The 20,942-nt window shown below is 51.4% G+C and overlaps 8 protein-coding genes across 8 annotated transcripts; 2 read left to right on the top strand and 6 right to left on the bottom strand.

Annotated features, from left to right (window-relative positions):
* Positions 1-1,138: 1,138 nt before the first annotated feature.
* On the top strand, positions 1,139-3,737 carry somA (putative cAMP-dependent protein kinase pathway protein (Som1); the record flags this gene model as incomplete). The annotated part of the gene is made up of 7 exons (XM_058475617.1): positions 1,139-1,639; positions 1,696-1,847; positions 1,934-2,276; positions 2,334-2,476; positions 2,602-3,184; positions 3,271-3,516; positions 3,576-3,737. The coding sequence occupies 7 exons, from the start codon at positions 1,139-1,141 to the stop codon at positions 3,735-3,737; spliced, it is 2,130 nt and encodes a 709-aa protein (XP_058328507.1).
* Positions 3,738-4,585: 848 nt separating this feature from the next.
* N7468_006320 (uncharacterized protein) lies at positions 4,586-4,924 on the bottom strand (the record flags this gene model as incomplete). Its single annotated transcript, XM_058475616.1, has 1 exon — positions 4,586-4,924. The coding sequence occupies one exon, from the start codon at positions 4,922-4,924 to the stop codon at positions 4,586-4,588; it is 339 nt and encodes a 112-aa protein (XP_058328506.1).
* Positions 4,925-5,355: 431 nt separating this feature from the next.
* On the bottom strand, positions 5,356-6,890 carry N7468_006319 (uncharacterized protein; the record flags this gene model as incomplete). Its single annotated transcript, XM_058475615.1, has 5 exons — positions 5,356-5,993; positions 6,057-6,095; positions 6,155-6,358; positions 6,482-6,525; positions 6,589-6,890. Coding segments are annotated over 5 exons (1,227 nt in total), but the record flags the coding sequence as incomplete, so codon positions are not given.
* Positions 6,891-8,292: 1,402 nt separating this feature from the next.
* N7468_006318 (RNA-binding protein) lies at positions 8,293-9,625 on the bottom strand (the record flags this gene model as incomplete). The annotated part of the gene is made up of 5 exons (XM_058475614.1): positions 8,293-8,700; positions 8,789-9,068; positions 9,139-9,282; positions 9,356-9,460; positions 9,525-9,625. 5 exons carry the CDS (start codon positions 9,623-9,625, stop codon positions 8,293-8,295), a joined length of 1,038 nt encoding a protein of 345 aa, XP_058328504.1.
* A 4,173-nt stretch (positions 9,626-13,798) lies between these two features.
* Positions 13,799-14,839, bottom strand: N7468_006317 (uncharacterized protein; the record flags this gene model as incomplete). The annotated part of the gene is made up of 2 exons (XM_058475613.1): positions 13,799-14,277; positions 14,461-14,839. 2 exons carry the CDS (start codon positions 14,837-14,839, stop codon positions 13,799-13,801), a joined length of 858 nt encoding a protein of 285 aa, XP_058328503.1.
* Positions 14,840-15,472: 633 nt separating this feature from the next.
* Positions 15,473-16,508, bottom strand: N7468_006316 (putative ribosomal small subunit assembly protein; the record flags this gene model as incomplete). The annotated part of the gene is made up of 2 exons (XM_058475612.1): positions 15,473-15,481; positions 15,591-16,508. 2 exons carry the CDS (start codon positions 16,506-16,508, stop codon positions 15,473-15,475), a joined length of 927 nt encoding a protein of 308 aa, XP_058328502.1.
* A 1,031-nt stretch (positions 16,509-17,539) lies between these two features.
* Positions 17,540-18,478, top strand: N7468_006315 (uncharacterized protein; the record flags this gene model as incomplete). The annotated part of the gene is made up of 2 exons (XM_058475611.1): positions 17,540-17,847; positions 17,899-18,478. The coding sequence occupies 2 exons, from the start codon at positions 17,540-17,542 to the stop codon at positions 18,476-18,478; spliced, it is 888 nt and encodes a 295-aa protein (XP_058328501.1).
* Positions 18,479-19,188: 710 nt separating this feature from the next.
* Positions 19,189-20,650, bottom strand: N7468_006314 (recombinase DMC1; the record flags this gene model as incomplete). The annotated part of the gene is made up of 8 exons (XM_058475610.1): positions 19,189-19,256; positions 19,335-19,497; positions 19,548-19,570; positions 19,622-20,049; positions 20,122-20,225; positions 20,291-20,386; positions 20,454-20,546; positions 20,612-20,650. 8 exons carry the CDS (start codon positions 20,648-20,650, stop codon positions 19,189-19,191), a joined length of 1,014 nt encoding a protein of 337 aa, XP_058328500.1.
* Between the last annotated feature and the right edge of the window lie 292 nt (positions 20,651-20,942).

The raw sequence follows: 20,942 nt of genomic DNA, 5'->3' as shown, positions 1-20,942 counted from the left end.
TCCTCACTCTAGATTTTTTTTTTCTTTTTTTGGATTTCCTTCCAATCGTCGGACTGAATCGCCGATCGTGGTATCCGTATACTTGTGCCTCTTGAAACGGGCATCCGTCGCATATAGTAACGCCGCTGTGTACCGCTCTCGCCTGATCGGATCTTTCCACCTTTTTTTTTCTCTCTCTCTCGCCTCATCTCCCCATTAATTTTCCTCTACTGCATTTCCCTCCCCGTGTACACTGTTTGACCCAGTTCACCCGGCCTGGCTCTATCTTTTATGGTGTTTACCCTATAAGTGCTTGGGTCACGACTTTGCTCCTACGGGCTTTCTATACCCAAATCTACGCGGACCCGCGCCAACTTCAGCCCCAGGCCTCCGGGTAGGTTGATCCGATCCGAAACAAGCGATTCTTCCCCAGCGTCTCGCTGAGTCGCCCGTACCCCCCGGCTCCTCTGGCTCTGGCTCTGGCTCCTCTTTCTTCCCTTCACAAGTGAGATCCACCTCCCCTCAACGCTCTTCATTTCTTCTCCACCTCTTTTTACCCTTTTTTTGCGTTGTATGTGTTGTTCGGTTCTCTTGGTTCTTTGAACCCGCCCGATCGGGCTTGTCTGGTCCCAACCTCCTGCGACTCCGTTCCTCCTGGTACTTCCGTCATCGCCCCAAAATCCTATCGTCCGCGCTCTACTTATCGAGTTCATACATATCTGACCTGTATTCTGACCTGTTGGTGTCGTCATATAGGATTTGGCGCTTTTGGTAGTCTTGGTAATCGCGCCTCTACTTGTTCGCTGTCTTCAATCTCATCGCGCGTGGCTTTATCACCGGACCCCCACAAAAAAAAAGGCCCCAGCCTCCGGGGATCTTATCGCATCTCTGACCTCGCAATATACTCCCGATATATCGCGCGAACATCTTTTCGGGGAAGCGCCCCTCAACCGCGCCAACTGGGCCTCGTTTTAGCGAGTTGGACACTGACCGCTACTACCCCCGTCAATTCTGCTCCCACGCGTTTCCGCCCTCCCACCCCCGCGTCCGGTCTCGATTGGATTGTTGGACGCGTATTTGGCATTGAACCAACCGGTGATCTGTTGAGCCCTTCTTTTTCATAGGCACGGGTGGACTGCTGTTCCATCATCTCGCCACTATGAATCAGATGCCCCAGATGAACCAAATGAATGTCCCCGGCATGACCCCTGGGGTTGGCGGCCCCGTGGGTGGCACCCCTATGATGAACAATGGCTCTACAGCGCCTCGTAATGACGGCTCCATGATGTCTCCCGAACGTATGATCGACAATCTCAACACTTACATTTATGATTATTTTTTGAGACGAGGTTACCATGACTGTGCTCGCGCCCTCCTTCAGGACGAATCGATCAAAGTGAACACCGATCAGGGCCCCAAACCAAGCCCGGGAACCAAACGAGAAGATATGAACGGTATGGATGGCGATGTCATGATGACGGATGGCAAGGACGGCGAGAAGATCAAGATACCCGATGATCTTCCCCGTCCCAGTCTCCCCAGCGAAAGCCTTCAGTCTTCTTTCCTCTTGGACTGGTTCAGTCTCTTCTGGGAATTCTTCCTGGCGCAGCGCAAGCGTGGGAGCAACCGGGAAGTTAGCCAATACCTTCAGCATACTCAGGTTCGTGAACACTATGGTTGCGCAAGTGCGCCCCTAAGTCTGACTTTGGCTTACAGAATGCGATGCGAATTCGAGAACAGCAGCAGAATCAACTCCTGCGGCAGCAACCCCTCATGCCGGGTCAAATGAGCCAGCTCAACATGCGCGGGCGTAACGGCATGATGCCTCAAAATCTGCAGAAGACCGTACTGCAGAATAACACGAATCTGTATGCCTTCTAGATCCGGTCCCCCGAGCTATTAATACAGAAGTGAAGTGATATGCTAACCCGCATGAACTTTTTTTCTTCTCCAGAAATCCTCAGCAAATGGCTTCCCTCCAGCAAAAGCAACAGATGCAGATGATGGCACAAATGTCTCGAGAGCAGTCTGATATGGACATGAATGGAGCTCGGCCTCAATCGCCTGCCTCAGCCGATAATGCCCCCTCCCCGTCGAAACGCCCTCGTATTGAGGGTGGACCTGTTAACGGACAGCAGATCGCTCCCAATGGACGTCAACAAGGACCAGGGATGCAGGGACAGCCTAACCCGCAGGCAGCCATGATGATGCAAAATGGGATGGGACAACGCCCCATGAACCCGGCGCAATTCCAGCAATTCACACAGGGGCAAGCCGCGCAGCAGAAATCCATGCAGGTAAGTTATGCTCATACCCCGGCCCTTCACCGCATGCACTCAGCAATAAATGTACAGGGAATGCCAAATGGCGCTATGATGAACCCCAATGTCATGCCAAACCAGGGTGACCTGGTCACCATGCCGGATGGACAGTCAATGTACCCCCCCAATGGGCGGAGATTACTATCAAAATGGTCAAATGGGTCAGGCTCGTCCGGGTATGGCAGGCGCAGCGAATGGCCAACACGGCAATCACGGCAATCACGCTCTTCAAGATTATCAGATGCAGCTGATGCTGCTTGAACAGCAAAACAAGCGGCGTCTGATGATGGCACGACAAGAGCAAGACACGATGGCCGGCCGCGAAGGCCAACCCCCGATGCCAGGCCAGTTGCCTCCGGGCACTTCCCCCCCAGGGTAGCCGAGCAGGTGCCTCGCCAAACCCTAGTGAACAAATGAAGCGGGGTACACCAAAGATGCCTCAGACTGGTCTTCCAGGATCGCCAAGTGCTGGCGACATGAATCAGAACCGTGGATCACCCGGCTCTATGAACCTGAACGGTGGCCAGATGCAGCCTGATATGTCGCAATTCTTCAACCAGGGAGCTATTCGACCCCCAAGTTCTAACCCCGCCTTCAGCACCGGTCCGATGGGTCAGGCGATTCCTGCTAACGCAGGCCGTATGCCGAATGGCCAGTGGCCTCCGGGTTCGATGCCATCCCAGAGCTCACCCGCTAATCAGCCCCAGGCTGGTACTCCGCAGCAAGAACAGCGCGGCGGCAACATGCCTCCTCCTCAGCCCCCAACGGCTGGTGCTGCTGCAGCCCGAAGTCAACCCCAAGACTCCCCTCAAACTGGGAACGCCCCTCCTACCCCCCAGCCGCAGACCAAAGCCGCTGGCAAGAAGAAGGAGCCGACTCGCAAGGTATGTATACAATCAGCTCATTCCCCTCCTTCGACCCCAGCCCTTCTTTGGCCCCAACCCGGTTTCCCATTGCTGACTTGTCCAAGCGTCCTCAAAAGAAGAACACTGGTGCTGGGAACGCTGCAGGAGCCACACCGGTCACCGAGCCTGCCGAGCTTCCCACGCCCACTCCATCCACCCCAGTTACGCCCTCGCACCCTAACTCCTTCAAGGGTCCCAACGGGACTGCAAGTGCGCCAGCGCAGCCAACCACGGCTCCTGCCCCCCCGCCTATGCTCCCATCTACCTTGGATCAAAACCAAGCACCTTTCAATGATCTTGGCATTACTGATGTAAGTTTCACATTCCTCTTTGCGGCTTTTCTCAGCCCATACTCACGTCCACTCTATAGTCATCTGCTTTCAACCTTGATTTCAGCGCTTTGGATAACCCAGATATCCTTGAGAGCTTTGACTTTGACACTTTCCTCAACACCGACGGCGAGACCGGATTTGGCTTTGACCCCAACTTGCCGTACACTGATGGCGTTGAGACCGGAACCGGCGATCAATAAATGATCGAACAGCGTTGACAGCTCAGGTGCTTTCCTTCTCATATACCCTTGTTTTGTACATTTGGATTTATTGTTTGACCTTGACGGATACTCATCGAAACCTGTTTTTTTTTTTTTTTTTGTTTCCCTTCCCCCAAACTTTTGACTACCTTGGTTTCTGGTTGCCTCCCCTTTGGATGTGTGTTTCTGCGCATGTGTTGGGAAATTGGCGTTGGTGTCCTGCAAGTGGCCGCATTTTCCCGTCGTTCCTCCCTTTTCACAAGTCCGCCACGCTTGGACTGATGCCGGAGCTTCTTTCTGTATTCGAGATTAGTGCACTGTGATCTACGAGTTTGTCGGTTTCTCCCCTTTCTATTATCACCTATTTATTAACTGTGGTTGCTTAATCCTTGCTCTCAACATGGCGAACCACGTCGACTCCTGATCAAAGTACACATTCAGCGCGCTGCCGCTTTTTCCATTTTCTTCTTCTGTCCTTGCGGACTGGATTCCTTTTCTTTGGTTACCCCCTTTTCTCCTTTTTTGGTCTGTTTCGTTTCCGTTGAATCAAAACGCTGGGCGTCCGCAAGCCAGATCGAAGTTGGCTGGAAAACGTGCTTCTACTTTTATTCCTCACTCTTCCACTTGAGGGCTGCGTAGTTGCCTCATTTCTATGTTGATCTTCCTTTACATTAGCCTCAGTCCGAATATCTCGATTCGAACGTAGTTGCAGGAGTGAAAGCCAATGAAAGCCCGGTCCAGAGAATACTGGCTTCTATAGCATGTGCGACGAGGGCTTGTTCTCCCTCAGTGGATTGATTTGGCCTCTTCATCCCCCGGTAATCTATTCTGTACGTCAGATCCGTGTTCTATTGATCAGTGCTCTTTGAGCGTACTGGGGAAAGTAGACTGTCGAGGCTCCACTGGTGTTCAACCGTACTTGGAAAGGTCTTGGGGGTTCTTTGTTTTTCGTCGAGCAGGCCCAGCAGAGGAGTATCTCGCAGAAGGACTTGGTGGGGAGATTCCTTGGGTGTAGGAGCGTCTGGAAATCCACGCATCATAATAGACAAGCTCTGCTGGCCGAGGAAAAGAGGAGCGTGTCTCAAGTACGAAAGAGAAGCAAGCTCCTGATAGCAGGTCTTATGACTTTGAAAGGACTCAAATAACCCAGTGCCGTCTAGTGTGCAACAGCGAAGTCTCGATGCCATTAGGCTGGTCTGTAATACACGTAACTGATGGTGATGGGACGATATCATACTAGAACCAGGTGCATTGCCGGTAGGCCTGCTTTGTTCATCTCGAGGTACAAGAAGCAAGATATCAGAGGGCGAAACGGTGATTCGACCAAGTCGAAGAAGTAGAGGTTGCCACAGGAAGAGAGCCACAGATGGTTCATGCACAAGAGTAGCCGGAGAAGGTGATATGGAGACAAATACGACAGAACAATGCAGGAGTAGGAGTCAGTGGAAGACGTACCTGTCCAGCTTGGCTACTTCTGGACGTTCTGCTATTGGCAGGTGGCAAATACTGATCCACAGCCATGAGAATATGTTGAATTTCCAGTTGCTATCGAGTATAATAAGCATGCAGGCTAGGAACAGTGCATTAATGATACAGGCAAATTAGCAACTACATGTTGTCAAGCGTTCGGCGTATCCTCCGTGACCGTCTCGAACTGCTGGGGAATGACCTGCTCTGGTGTCTCTGTAAGAGTCTTCTTGGGACTTTTCTTAGGAGTTTCCATGGATGCTTCCTTTCCCTTAGCGCCTTCTTTCTTCCCTTTGACCGCTCCAGGCTGAGCGGTAGTAACCCCAGCCGAAGGAGTATTGGAAGGCGCCCGTATACCAATCGTGGGAGGCTTCGTGGGAGTCAAGGCTTGGATCAATTCGTTGTACTGCTCGTCATCTATACTTCTGAGGTTGTGATAGCTCGAACCCGTCATACTCGAGATGGCGCGGCTGCTGGACGAGCTTGAGTAATCAGGCATTGGCACATCCTCACGCGAAGAACGAGCACCCCGGTGGTTCCAAGACGATTCTTCGCTCACCAGGGAATCAATCGTCGGGTCCATGAACGGCTCCTGGAAACGATCGAAGCAGCCCAAGCGACGATCTGGGCATCGCGGCCACTGCGATGCAGGGACCGGGAAGGCACGATGAGAGACCCAAGCATTATACATCGTGCCCTGGCCAACGAGTGGAACAGTCGACGCTGCACCTATTGGCCGATGCTCAGCTTTCCCCGGAGAGTGCGCATGGAGGTCGTCCCGGTCCATGGCTGCAGTATAATCAAGTGCAGCATTGTATCGGAATCCAGCTCGTGGAGCTTGAGACCACATACTCGGGTTGGGCCACGCGATATTGGAGTATTCCAATATATCTACAAAAAATGTCAGTAGGTACCTTTCCATCAAACCCAGGCAACCTGTAGGAACTCACGCAGAGGAGCATGCTGGAATGACAGGGACACCACATCTTTGACACGCTCAAATGGGGGAGTTCGATTGGGTCGAGCAAAACCTTCTGCAATCACAACCTTTATCCGACCATACACATCGCCTGCATCCCAATGCCTCTGTTCCAAGATCTCGGGATGGAAAGCAGGAAAGCGGAGATTGTCCGGGTTCCCGTCGCGATCGAGGTCTGCAGATCGTTAGTATCTCTCAGCTTGGCCATTGGGAAGAGTAATGTGATACTAGAACTCAGATCTTCAAAAGCTTCCTATCAGCATGGTCCCTTGAAGTAGAATGGTTCTTTCACACTCACCGATGACATAGGGCCACAAAGCCCTCTGCCCAAATACGCCCCCCCTGCAGCGAGAGCCATTAGTTGGAATCCAAGCAGATGGAGTCCAAGTAGAATGGTCAACTCACGCCGTAAGAGTGCCGTCTATGAAGACTCGAGCCTCAAACAGAAGCACATCGTCCGGCTGCATCATTCTCTCCATGAATCGGGAGGGGCGAGGCTTATCCCAGCTGTGAACGGAGACTCGAAATGCGCTGTCCTTCTCCAGGCTGGGGACAAAAGCTGTCAGCACCGGGATTTGACCGACATTGCCCTGGAGAGGGTAGTATGGCGACGGATTAACAATCGCCGGGAGCTGGGTATAAGGTGACGCGGAATCTTTTGTCACGTAGCATTGAGTCTTGAATTCCTGGATAGGCACCCTCGAGCCCTCTGGAAGAAGGGAGAATGTCCCAGTTCTCGTATCGCATGGCGGTGGCGGTTCTGGAGAAGTCTAGGTTGGGCGGCGGCAATCAACGAGAGCTTGCAGATGAACTTGGGAAGGAAGCAGACGCAGGAAGGAGCGCTTGGAACCAACCCCCCAAACATACAAAACCCCGTCTATTATGCCATCCAGGCCTTCTGATGCTCATGGTTCTACGTCTACGGGCAAGATAACAACATCCTCACTGAAATGCAGACTGGGGAGGCTACACTGGATCGACCGGCCCTCAAGACATGGAATCATCAGCGTGTACTAAGTATCCATCATATTCCATAATTCCTGTAATGATCGCGAAAGGGGAATCATCCAAGCCAAGAACGCCGGCGAGCTCGACGAGTTGTTACAAAATACGATGTGACCAAGATGTTATCCAACGCAGAAAGAAAACACCACCCCCAAAGCACAGCAAATCGAGCCAGATCCACACCATGCTGGAGGCGGGGTCCGGTGCACGAAGATGCGAGAAAGACCAGCGAAGAAAGAAAGAGCGCAGCATGAACGTGGCGAGGAACACCGACCAACGCGAATAGAGCATGTTGTACAAATCCCCTGGTCTAACAAAGAAGAAAAGCGTCAAGGAGAAAGAAGCGAAGAGAAAATGTGCGTCAAGTGGTCGAAGCGAACATAGTTCAATTTGGCTGTTGACTGGAAGCTTGAAGCTCCATCCAACGGATGACTATCCCACGGTGACGAGGAAGAGAAACAAAAGGGAACTGCAAAGGAGTAAAAGTGGAACTTTTCGCAGAATGCCTGCCCAAGGAGTATAGAGTAAAAAGAAACGCATGAACAATACGCACTTTCGTTACACGCGAACGAGGACCCCTAGGGCGGGGGAGAACGAATAAAGAAATCGAGATAGCAGCATAACGTAAGACTTCGAGGGACATTGAGACGCGGAGACAAGAACAGAATGAAAAGGTGGGGTGGGGGAAGTGGTACGAGAGGGTGGAGATACAGGAGTATTGGGGTTATCAAGGAAAGGGCAACGTCCATAGATCCTAAGAGACTGATAGGACGAAGCCCAATAAAGATAAGGTAAGAAAAAGAAGAGTGGGTTTAGAAAAGGAAAAAAAAAAAGAAATGTTAATGAAGGAAAGGAGGAGCTCAGATCTTGCGCAGATACGAAGCGCTCACGGAAATGCGTAGCACAGGAGGCAAAAGCAGGCTCATCAAGAGCTATAGAGCAGAAAACTCTTTTGAGAAAGCAGGGGAAGAGCAAAATTGTGTATGACACAAAAACGAGGACCTCATGGGAATGACGCAAACAACTCCTGCTGGTGCTTTCTGGAATCAAAGGAACGCTTACTGGAGAGAGAAATTGTAAGAGTCAGCCGACCGAGCCTTTAAACTAGTGTTCTGGTGCCGGGCTGCCGGGGTGACTGCTAACCTTCATCGGGGCAAATCCGCCGTAATGCTGAGCGGCTGGGGGCATGCCCATGGAGGGGTACATGGGAGGAGGGGGAGGGGCTGGACGGTACGGGCTGCCAGCAGGGCCGGAGTTGTTCTGAGAGCGGCCCCAGCTCAGGCGAACACGAGAGTTGCCGATAGGGTATCCCTGCATCTGGTTGATGGCCATCTCGGCGGCGTGGCGCTGAACGAACTGGACGAAGCCGCATCCCTTCCCGGGGGGGATCTTGACGTAGGTGATCTCACCGAAGCCCTGGAAGAACGAACGCAGCTCATCCTCGGTGACGTAGCCAGAAAGGCCGCCGACGAACACGGTGGTGTTGTTGGGGTCAGTGAACTGGTTCATGGGCTGAGGAGCACCGTAGAAACCCATAGGGGGGACCGCCCATAGGAGGATACATGCCGGCGGGGCCAGGCATGCCCATGTTAGCACCAACACCAGGACCCTTATTCTTGGGGGTGGCGGTGGAGATACGCATGGGGCGGTTACCACAGTAGACACCCTGCATCTCAGTAAGAGCACGCTGCTGGTCGTTCTCGTCGGAGAAACGGACGAAGCCGTAGCCGCGAGACATGCCGCTGATGGGGTCGGTCATGATCTTGGCAGACTTGCAAGACGGGAAACGGCTTTGGAAAAGGGAAACAAGCACATATTCGTTAACCTCTGGACCGAGATCACCGACGAAGATGGAATACTCAGGGCCGCGGTCATCACGGCTAATCAAAGCATTAGTCTCGAAACGGCCTCCTTGGGTGATAGAATGCAGATAGAATTTTGGGAACCCACCTGCGGTCAGCGAGACCACCACCAGTCGCCCAGTTCAGCTTGAACACACGGTTGGTGTTGGGCATGGGGGTGCCGTTCAAAGAAAGGGCCTTAGCGGCAGCGGCTGGGGAAGAGAAGTCGACAAAGCAGTAACCAGCGTTGCTCCTACTACCAAATTAGGACCTAAAGATCGGGCTGGGAATAGGACGAAGGGGAGGGCAACTCAGGATAATCTTACCCAGAGAATTTGTCACGGATCATCTTGACGTTGACCTGCTCACCCATCTGGAACCAAAGGTTACGGATGAAGTTCTCGTCGATCCAAGGCTCAAGCTCACCCATCCTATTCGACCTGATTAGTTTTCTTTTTGTTCTCGGATGCGGCATGCTGTTTTGTCGAAACATACCAGAGGGTGGTCTTGCCATCGGCGCCCTGCTGAGGAACAGGAGCAGCAGAGGGCTCACCAGGAGCGGGGGCCGCGAAACCAGCATCGCCGGTGCCAGTCATAGTAGCGTCGGCGGAGCAGGGCCACCGGGGGCGCCGGCAGCAGCGGGATCAGCGCCGCCGGGAAAAGAATTGAAGTTTTCGAACGACATTGTGCAGTGAAACTTGTGCGAAAAGTCGACGTAAGGATATGAACCGGCCTGTTGCGACTAGAAGTTCGTGGAGTCGTTAAGTGAAAGACCGTGAGATCAACGAGCACACTTCGTAATGAACCCAAAAAAAGAGATGGGTGTGGTTTTCTTGAAAAAGAAGATTGTTAAAAACTGTCAAAATCGCGAATCAAGAGTGAAAGGTAGAGAGGGAAGAACAGAGAATGCGCAAGGGGAACAGAAAGAACGAGGACACAAGAGTGAAAAGTGTGTAAAGAAGTAGGAATTATAATCGACGTCCCACGCGAGGGAAGTGAAGCTGAAGCTAGTGAAGGGCTTGGGGGCCGAGTCGCAAAACAGGCAATCTCAAGCGATCAATGTTCAATCGCGCTGCTATAGGCACCCGACACCCCAACTGCGACGATTCGGAGAGACGTGCCCCAAGTATGGAGTGCGCGAGGCGAGAAGGTATCAACCAGTAAAGAAAATGATAAACTCTGTGGAGTGACGATCGAGAGCTGCGAAACAAGCTGCTGTCTGCCCGTACTGGTTCACTTCGTTCGGGTCCGCCATTGCGCCGGCCGTTTCCGTCGAGTCTCGTCTTTGGCCATTGCGACCGTCTAATTTTTGGGCCCACTTGCATCGCCCAACTCACTTGGCTATCCTGGAAAGACCGGTATAGTTGGTGATCTGATGCTGGCGATTCACGAATTGAGATGGGAGCGTGGAGGCGACCGGCGCAAAGTAGGTTAATGCGCGAGGGCCGAACCCGAAGGAAGCCGAGTTGCGTCGCGGGGTCAAGCGATCGTGGTCGGTCCAGGGCGAGTAGCGACGGAGGACGAGTCGGTGAAAATGCCACGCATCCAAGCTTCACATGGGAGGTTTGGGGGGAAATAGGGGGAGAAGTTTGACCGCAGGAAGGGCAGTGGAGAGGTGATTTGGGGAGAGCGCAATGCAGTGAAACTTACCAAGGGCAGAGACAAGAAACCTCGAGAAAAGCAGAAAGAAGAAGTTGGAGAGGAGAATCTGAAAAAGCACAACTCCCGAAACGGCGCAAGACAGAACGAAATCCGCAAACCGAGAGTGGAACAATAGGAAAGGAGGGGGGAAAGGTTGGAGGGGAAAGTGAAAGCAATGAAGAATGAAATCTCAGATTCTGCGAAGGTTAGAGGAGGGGAAGAAGGCGGCAGAGCTGTTACCGTGGGCGTGACGGAACGTGACGCGGTATGGTATGGTAACCGTACGGTCATCTATCCAAAGATGGCGGCCTCCGGGCACGAAGGCCCTCGAGACAATGTTTAGCATCCAGTAGCTATTAATCGCCGATCAAGGAGTTAGGCAGTCTTCGTCTAATAACCCAAGAAAACATGATCACTATCCATAGTTTCGGCAGTAGCTCCAGGCGCTATCCAATCCTCCGTAAATCTTCTGCCCTCTTTATGATCTCAGATCTGCGGGGGAGTCGGTCTCATTCCAGGATCTCGGGATTTAGGCGCACGCAAATGGGCGGATAATCACTTACACTCCGTGGACCTCATCATTTGGTTGGTGCCATGTCCTTTCTCCATACTCCGTAGATGATCTTTTGTCCCTTTGTTCCCGCCAAATCTGAAGGGCCCCCATCTCGAGGGCAAAAGTACCATCTATTCGCGATCACATCGACAAGGTTCTCGGTGTATGACTCTCCCAACCAGGCAATCCACAATACCCGAGAATTCGGATGGGAAGGACGAGGTAGCGACCCAACCCAACATACAGAAAGGGGGAACGCATGAAGATCTGCAAGGACCATGTCGCCGTCCTCGCAATGTGACCCGTCGCCAAAGTCAGCCCGTACTTGCATAGCCGATGTAAGTCAGGGCCAGTCTCCGGGATATAAGCACAGAGGCTGAACGATGTATTTACGAGGAAGCTCTAATTTTTCAGCTCTTGCAATACTCACGTACATTCTACAGCTTCCACAGGTAGCTCCAAGCTTCCCATAGAGATAATAGGTAGAGCCAGGAAAACCCCACCCCCCCCCAAAAAAAGCCTGCAATCAAACGGGACTAGACTCCACCAAGCCACACAGAACCGTGGAAATCACCTGTAATGTTCTGTTCTTTCACGACGCTGCAGCCAACCAGTATCCCGATACCCAAGCTTTTCAAACCGGATGCTCCTTCGGCGAAGGGGGGGAAGGGACCTTGCCATGAAGAAACCCGGGGAGAGGTTTTACACGTATTGGTAAGCTTCTCGAAGCAAGGTTCTATAATCCATGTTCCCCCCCGCGCTTGCTACGCAAGGGTAGCTACGTCACTACCTGTACCTGTAGGAGGCGGATACTAAATACTAACCCGATCTCTGCGAGGTGGGCGGACCTGAAAGGGCCGGCTCGTATTGGGATTACTGACTACTTTAATTTACTGTACGCTCGGAGGGGAAAAGTACGTTAAAAAGCCGCATTCTTGGCGAGCTGTTTTTGCTGCCAAGTGGGCTTTTCGCTTTCGTCATAAGAGACGCGAAAGCGGTTCGGAGCCCGTAAAGAACCAGCTGGAGAACGTCCGAACCGAGAGCTTCAAAGCGTTATGTCAATAACGTGCGAGCTCCGTGGCATGTTGAAAGGCGATTTGGTATGAGCAAGGGAGGATGATCCATTGAGACCATTGCAACACGAGGGGATCCATGATTGATGCCCAAATCCCCGGGGAAAAGACCCTTGCTTTCTAAGTATACAGAGGGCCTCCTAGGATTATAGCAGATCGCTCGTACCAGTATGAGGACCCATCCCCAACGTCTTCAAAAGGGCCCGCGCAAATTCAACCTCGTACCTCGAGTCATATTTCGACGAACCGACCATGCGCTCGTAAGATACGCGAAATCCGCGATCAGCCGCGCACCCTTCCCAACCCAGCTATATTAATAATGTTCGCGCGAACCTTGGAACCATGGAAACATGCTGGGCCTAAGGGCATCTGCCCTACCCATGAAAGGCTCGCCCTGCAAAGAACCCTATCAAAGGATTCAAGGCCTGTTTCAAGCAACCGAGCCAGTAGGATCCAACGGGTAGCCAAAGAGCCCATTCCCGCGTGGCTCAGGCCCGAGGCTGAGCAGCCCCAAGACCTGAACGAGCCCAATGATGCTCCACTTTCAGGGCTCGCATCCACACTAGTTCGCGACCCTCCGTCCAAAGAGATGCCCGGAACTCGCTTCGATCAATACAAGTGGATTGGCTATTGTTTGGGTAGGTATGACTCCTCACCAGATACTCAGCTGGTATTGAGCATACCGCGTGCCTCGCCAGGTTTATTGCCATTACATTGTTCACCCCCCTCCTCTTCCCCCTCCCCCTCTACATTGATCTCGGGACGATGGTAAGTGAGGCGATGTGGTACTTCGTTAATGGTTACGTGCAAAATCCAGTTCATCCCAAAGCATTTGAAGTATCATCTTTCAATAATGCTGGGCGTGAAGTCGCCTGTATTATTCCTCTGTATTTATGGCCTTTTGAGTGTACTGACCTAATTATGAGTAAAGCAAAAATCAAAAGACCTTCATTCGAGCGATCTGCCTCAAGAGTCGCGACAGGCCCAGCCCTATGTACCTAGTCCTGATAGGGTCCCATTCTTGGCTCCTCGGTTTGTACACAGTATTTTTTTTTGGTGGGTTTTTTTCCTCCGATGGGGTCTTCTCGTTTTCTAGCGTCTTCGAGAAGTTTCACATTGGGTCCTGGTGGGACTCTTATGTTGATTTGAGCCTGAGGCTAGCACTGATAGCTCGTTCTGGGTTTTGATCTAGGAACCAGTGTGGGTTGTTGGGGATGGTGCGTGGGCCAGAGGCCAGGTTGGACCATGCTTGCGTGTAAATACAAAATTATAATCCCGGCTTACCATGATAGTGTTGATATCTACGGTATGTACTGTTTACAAGATAGAAGGGAGATATATCACTGGTCAAAGCCATATTTTTTTTTTTTAAATCGAACCCTGGAACATTTGTTTTCTCAATCACCGAAATGCAATACATCGAACGGGAGACAAGTCGAACACCATAGCCACCACATCCCTTAAATCATTTCACAAACGCCGACCAATGACATATCCCTCGCCTATTCGAACGCGAAATTACCGAGCAGCATCAGCGTGCGCTCGTAGATCTTGTTCACTTCCATCCACCACGGCGCATCCGCAGTATCCGTCTGAGTATCCACAGGGAAATCTTCCTCCATATCGTCCTCGAACTCCGAAGGCTCATCATTCAAGTCCCCGTTCGTAAGCTGGCTGTCGTCGGTCAGTAGAGGGCCTTCGCTGGACCCCGAGCTGGTGTACAACATGCTAAGCACAGTACCCCGGGTGTTCTCTGCTATGCTACGCATGCGCACCTTCTGGGTCTGCGTCGCGAGTGGACGGTCGCTCAGGCGAGGGAGTGGCTCTCCCGTATTTGGATGTTTCTCGGTGCAAAGAGCCTCGAAGATGATGTCGAATTTGTTGAGGATGTCTAGAGTTGTTTGGATTTCGATGCTGTAAGTATTCATGGATGTGTTGAGGATCCCGGCCAGTGCGAGGAATCCTTCCACCGAGACGGATGCTGCGGCTTGTGTTAACATATTTTCTTTGCTAATCATAGGAAGACTAGAACAAGGGGCAGGGAAAGCTGAAGTCGGGCATGCCATGCGTATTTCAATCAAACCACAATATTCAGATATCGAAGGAGAGATGACAGATCACGCATGGCTCGATCATGGGGGTTGATGCGAAAGCTGAAACCTACTTGTTGCTGAAGCCCAAAGCGTGTCGGTCAATTTCTCGATAGATGCGCACAACTCCTTGAAGCTGCGGAATGGACCGTCTTCAACGTGGTTGGCATCAGAGGACATGCCAAGGGCTGCTTTCATTTGGCGGTAGTTGATTTTGTCCAGGCCAGCAGTCAGTGTGGCGCGAAGCTGCTCTTCTTCCTCGGAGCCTGAGGCAAAAGGCCGGGCTTGTTGATCAGGTAGGTAGCATCGTGTTGCCCAAGGGGATCGGTCAAGGTCAATCACAATCGAGTGGGCAGATTCGGGCTCCCCGGGCTGAACAGGCTGGCGTCGCGGAAACGCATCTTCGAACTCGACATCCTCCTCTGAATCTGAACCTGACAAGCTGGCAGACATCTTGAAAACTCCTCGAGGGATTTTGTCCGAGGAGACCTCGAGGGAGCGCGTTTATGCGGAACAAATATGCGACGGCAGCCTGCGAAGGTGAGAGTACGAGGACAGGCAGTGCCTGGAGGCTGGGAAACGTGAAAATCGCGTAAAGACGGTAGATAGTACTCGCGTTGCCTGAGGTCTCGACTACGCCAAATTTAAAGAAATCTACAATGGACGGTGGCGACAAAGCCCTACCTCTTCTGCCACGCAGTAGACGTCTAAGTGGGATGCCATGCCAAGCCTTGGTCCGTGCACATATCAAAAAAGCTACTCGTATAAAGTCATATTCCCTTTTTATCATGAGATCACTGAGAGTATACTATTGCCATGCCATAGTCAGTAGAAAGTCAGAAAGGGGTTTTCAAGGAGTCAAGGAAAGATAAGTCCCTTCAGAGAGTTGAGAAGATTGGAGTTTATGGCTGGTGTTTGATGGCATTGGAAACAGCGGCAAGCGCGTTTACCTACACTGGCCCCAGCGTGCTCATCTTTGGATAGATAAGATAATGAAATAATAGAGAACTTACACCTTAGTAAAGGTTTATTGACAACCATGTCCTATAGAAACACCCAGAACGCCATGCTAGCCTGCCATGCATATCACTCGGGCTGGAAAATGGAGTTAGTAAAGCTCTATGAGGTGCAACCAAACACCCAGGATGTGTTGAGGGATACGGCGGCAGCTTTGCTGAAAACCCCCCCAGAGATTTTGACATACCCTGATTTTGCCTCTCCGCATCTTGATCTCCTCCAATTTCTTCTTGTCCTCGCCAAACTTCCTGAGTAACTCATTCTGTCGCTCCTTCCGTTTCTCTCTAGACTGGAACCGATAGAAGTCCTCCAGGCCGGCAGCCTTCTTTTTCTGTCGCTCAACCAGCTCCTTCACCTCGTCCTCACGGGCGGTCGAGTTCAACTTGGGACCATGGGTAACCGTAATGAAACCATCGTCATCCGGTTCAGCAAACTTCTTCGCCTCTTCTCGCTTCCTGGCTTCCGAGACCTCAGCGTAGACAGTCATGAACTCATTGACTGTGTGTAGCAAGGATGCCCTGTCAGGATAGCGCATGTGCTCGTGAGAAAGATATCTCTGGGTACCTAGCGGCGGAATCTTAGACTCCGGGATGCCCTCTCCCCAGACAATCTTGGTGCCCTTCTTAGCCGCCTTTGCAGCTGCTTTCATGCTGGCCTCCATGCTGGACCGATCGGCAAAGACAACGATAACATGCGCGCCGCTCTTATGGAGCTGTCTATCCCATGTTTGCGGGAGTGAGATGTCGTCGAGCTTGCTTTGCAGGTCGTCTGCGGTGGCCCGCTTGCGCTTTTTGGGGCGGTGCGCGAGGTTGGATTCCGTAGCTGCGGCTACACCTTGCTTTTTGGTGGGCACGTCTTCGAATTGGACACTGGAAACGCGGCCAGCCGAAAGCTGGGTCCCAAAGAGATGTCGGAGGTGGGTTTCAGTTGTGTCGATGGGCGCGTTGACAAGGAAGAGTGAGCGGGCGGAATCTGGGTCTGGAATGCGCGGCTCGTGTGGACGTATGTAGAGATAGTGTGTGGCCTGAACCGAGAATGCAGGGGTTTGAGGTAATTGGAGCGGAAGGGTAGTGTACCCAGCCACTTCTGGGGCCTGCTTCTTCATTTTGAGTTGAGGTTTTAGACGGGTCGACCGCAGCGGAAAAGGCGTCGCAGTTTTTTTTAGTTCTGCCGGAATTTCTATAGCGGTCTGTAAGGCGGTGTGATTATAGGGCAATCGCTTCTCCATTACTGGATCTACCTTTTGGGGGGGGGGGGGTAAGAGGACAGCTTGATGGTTCTAAGAGGATTTCCCTCGTATAATGCTCTGCAAAAATACCGCATATGGATTGTCAGGCCACCGTGAGCCTCGGCTCTGCTATGAGCCGAAACCGCATCTACTAGTTGATATATGAACACTCTTCAACGCCAAACCAGTGCAGACTGAGCGGAGAATCCTGGAGACTACTTTGGGATGGAAGAGTTAATTTCTCGATAATGGATCTTCTTTCAAGTGCCCATTCAAGAATAATGGTTTCCAGCAGTAGGAGAGACCCGCATGCAATAAGATAGCATATGCAGAGTTTATACCCCGTCTTCTATCTTATTATACCGTTCTTGTCTGAAACCAGTGCACAAGGAATTTACCAACGTTCGAAGGGAAATGCAAATTATCAAGTTTTCCAAAGGCCTTTCTCATTTCATGTTACGGTGTGTTAGCGAACGAGTGGGTCCAGATCGGTCGAAATACGATGGGAGAATCCACCAAATCCACCCCACCCAGATAAACATAGAGAGATATGAGAAAAAGAGTAAGACTGGCCTCGGGAAAGAACGAACGACTCAAAACTTGGGCTGCGCTCATGCCAAGATTTGCTAGACTGTATTGGCCTTCCTTTTCTATCTAGTCCATGGCTAAACATGCACCTAGTGTCCCGAGACACGATTAATCCCTGTCGAACCCCTGTAGTTACCACCCTAAGAGGCCCGGTAGTAGGGGGCCGCAAATTTCCAGGGACTCCCGCGATGTCGATCGTCTATTTCTTTCTCTTTATGTACCCTCAGGCCTACAACTCTTTATTTTGATTTCAATCGAGGGCTGCCCAAGTCCTCCAAAATAGAAAACGACGCGGCCCAGCCGATTTGGAGCATGGGACAATGTCGCCAGCACCATCGACGACAAGAGTTAAAAGATCGTCAACTGTTGGGCCATCTATACTTCCCTTAACCACGGTTTTTACACCCCCTGGGGATTGTGCCACGGCCTTCCCTTTGCCATCAGATCTTCAGACCTTCGACGACACTACCATCCTTACATTGGGCGCAAGCTCAGTATGCTACCCGAAAGGGTATTCTACCGTTTCTTACTATTCACCCGGAGTATGTCCTTCCGACTGGGAGCTCGTGAAGGCTGATAAAACCTCCGTTAATACATGGACGGAAACGCACGGAATATGTTGCCCATTGTAAGTGGACTACAGGTTTCTTGCCATCATTATGACCTTCTGAGCCTCCAGAGATATTCACACGCCCGACAGCAACCTGGACTTCGACAAATATTCTACACGCTGTGCACTGGTGCTTAATCTTGACACAACTTCCGAAGTAATATACGCAGACCTAGTATCCATCGCATGGCAATCGACCGATTTCACAACCCCCACAACAACACCGACGGCTGCTTCGACGTCTATCCAACTAGCAGAGAGTTCTAGTACGAATACTAGCACGAGTACCATGACCGAAACCCCCACCTCCGCCCCAAAAGCTCACTCTGGACTAAGTGCCGGAGCACAGGCGGGCATCGGCGTGGGTGTCTCGATCGGTGTTCTGAGTGTTGTTGCAATCGCCTTTGGGATCTTTTTCATTCGACGGAAACGACGTGCCGAGCTACCACAAGATACCAGCTTCCCTGCAGATGATGACCCTCCTGCAGAGCTGCCACATGATGGGAAAAGCGGCCGGCCTCTATCGGAGCTTCCTACGCCGGCGTTTTTCACCCCCGAACTACCAGGGAGTGAGGTGTCTCAAGGGGGATCAAATCTATCCAAATCAGAAGGGCCGACCGGGCCAGCAGAGCTTGGCCCCATTCTCTAGTTTCTATCGCATATTTGTATAATTTGTCTAATTTTTGGGGTTTGTTCATGCAAGGGCAGGGCTTTGTGGGGGGACTTCATGAATATACCCAGTTCTTTTCAGGTAATCATTTAGTTCTGGTGATCATATTCCTAATATCATAATGAACCTTTACTGCGGTCGTGTCAATGGCCTTTACCCAAATGAGGAAAGACTAGATGGCCTCAGCGGTAGCTTCGGCCATACTTTCTAGTTTTTTCTGAGAATCCTCCGAGAATAAAATGTCTCCTGCCACGTAATCTGCTTTTGAAACGCCCCAAAAACATGTGCACCTCGTGGCTTGCGGAGAGAAATTAGCTGCAGGAAACGTGCCTGGTGATTGGCAACACGAGTAGTCTAATTTAAGTAGTTCGCGCTACTGGTTTCAGGTTCATGCAGCTACTAAGCCACGGATCGATCTAAGATGATCAATCCACGGAAATCCCCGGCTGAAGATCATAAACACAATAAACGAGATTGGCGATACGACAATCAGGGGAAAATTGGAGATCTATTTTCACTTTGTCAAGCTCATGCATCTCATTCGCATATAGATTATGTTGAGCACAAGGCCGAAACGTCCGATTACTCCACGAAGTTATCACTGCCCAGTAAGCCAATATAATGTCATAAATCATACATCGTGCCACCCGTCATGTTCCATACCGTTCAGAACAAGTTTCTCCCATCCCTTATAGCTTGTCTGGGTCATTGATGCCTCCGTTCGTGATAATATAAATAGCTTCTTTCTCGGGGCAATCTGTGGACAATGTCAGAATTCGAACTCAAAACCCGATACCCTGCCACGCCTAGGAAATAGAGTTGAAGAGTCACTAACCAGGTGAATCTTGAATCTTGGCCACCCGCTCCTCCCCTCGGCCCTTCCGGAGCAACACGCGAGTCGTAGACGCATGAGCCAGCACATGGCCACCAACAGGCTTCCGACCATCAGCCCCAGCGAAGAGCGCACTCGCACCAGGGTCACTCTGGACTTGGTTTGTCTCCCACAGTCAGAAGGATCTCACCACCCTGTTACTCAATATAACCTTACCATCAAGACACAGACATTGAATTCTAGCGCACATTAGCACAATCCATCAAGTCTGAACCCTCTTTGATACTCACCCTCGGCCATATGAGCCAATTTCATAAGAAACTGATTCAATTTCTGCTGCCGCTCCGCCAACTCCCCCCGCCCGCAATAATCCACCCGGAAACAATTCATAATGCTATCAATGATAAGCAACCGGAACGCACCATCCGCAAACTCGCGACTCAGCGTATTCAGCAACTCAAGCTGATGCTCGCTGTTCAGCGCCCGCGCATACGCAATGTTCTCTTGCACCGTATCCGGCTCCAGCTCGAAGCGTTCGGCTATCTGGGCGATGCGCTCGGGGCGGAACGTCCCCTCCGTGTCGATGTAGGCGACTTTTCCTTCGGCGCCGCCCATTGAGCGGGGGAGTTGCGCCATGACGGCCATTGTGTGCGAGAGCTGGGTTTTGCCGCAGCGGAACTCGCCAAAGACTTCGCTTATGCTCATGCTTTGGAAGCCGCTGTGCTTTGTGAGTTGGAGGGGGTTTTGGTGGGGTATAGAGAAGGCTAGAATGAAGGGGAGATCTACTTACCCGCCGAGGATCGAGTCGAATTGCTTGCTTCCTGTGGAGATGCGGACGACTCTCTTGCGTTGGTGGAAGAGTTCCATGGCCGTGATAAAGCCTGAGGCAGAGGGCTGAGAGGGGGAATCATTAGATGCATTGTGCTGTAGCTATCTGGGTTGAATGGGATGGTACTGACCAAGCATTTCTGGATGGCTTCCTTGATCTTTTCGACTTTCACTTCGCTAAAGCCCTTAACTCTCAGGAGAGTCCGGCGTGTGGCGCCGTGGACAGACTTGAGGTGGGTTGAGTTAGTAGGGCTTCATGGATATGAGACGATAACAGCTGAAACTTTAGCTTACTGCAACAGTATAGAAGCCATTTGCTTTCAGCTTGGTGATGTCTGCTGCTCCGATACCGTGCGCTTGAATGCTATCGATATCAACAATGAAGCTCTATACCAACAGTTAGATGGGATTGAGTATGAAAATCAAAGTGAACACTAGGGGAAAAGAGATACATCATCATTGAGCTCTTCGCCAGAGTCAGATGCAGTCATTTTGTCGATGGGTGGGTGGTTTTAAGGTGATGATGTAGGATGGAATGGTGAGAGAAGTGAGTAAGGTGGAGAAATAGGCGAAGGCCAAAGTCTCATCACACCCGTATCTACGCCCACATATTACGAAGATAGCACAGGGTTTTTGGAAAAAAGTATTGCGTTTTCATGTTCTCAGCACCTGGAATCTTCCTACCGGAAAGGCCCCATCCTAAACACACTGCGATCCGCTTCTTTCTGCATCCACTCTCCTCCACTCCGCTCTCTTCGCGCTCTCTGGGCCCATCCGGGAAAA

Source organism: Penicillium chermesinum, assembly GCF_028974085.1.
Source record: "Penicillium chermesinum strain IBT 19713 chromosome Unknown utg000005l:1.0-4115287.0:1.0-4118363.0, whole genome shotgun sequence".
In the NCBI taxonomy this organism is placed as follows: Eukaryota; Fungi; Ascomycota; class Eurotiomycetes; order Eurotiales; family Aspergillaceae; genus Penicillium; species Penicillium chermesinum.
Note: the sequence above shows the minus strand (reverse complement) of the source record. Positions and strands in the feature narration are given on the sequence as shown.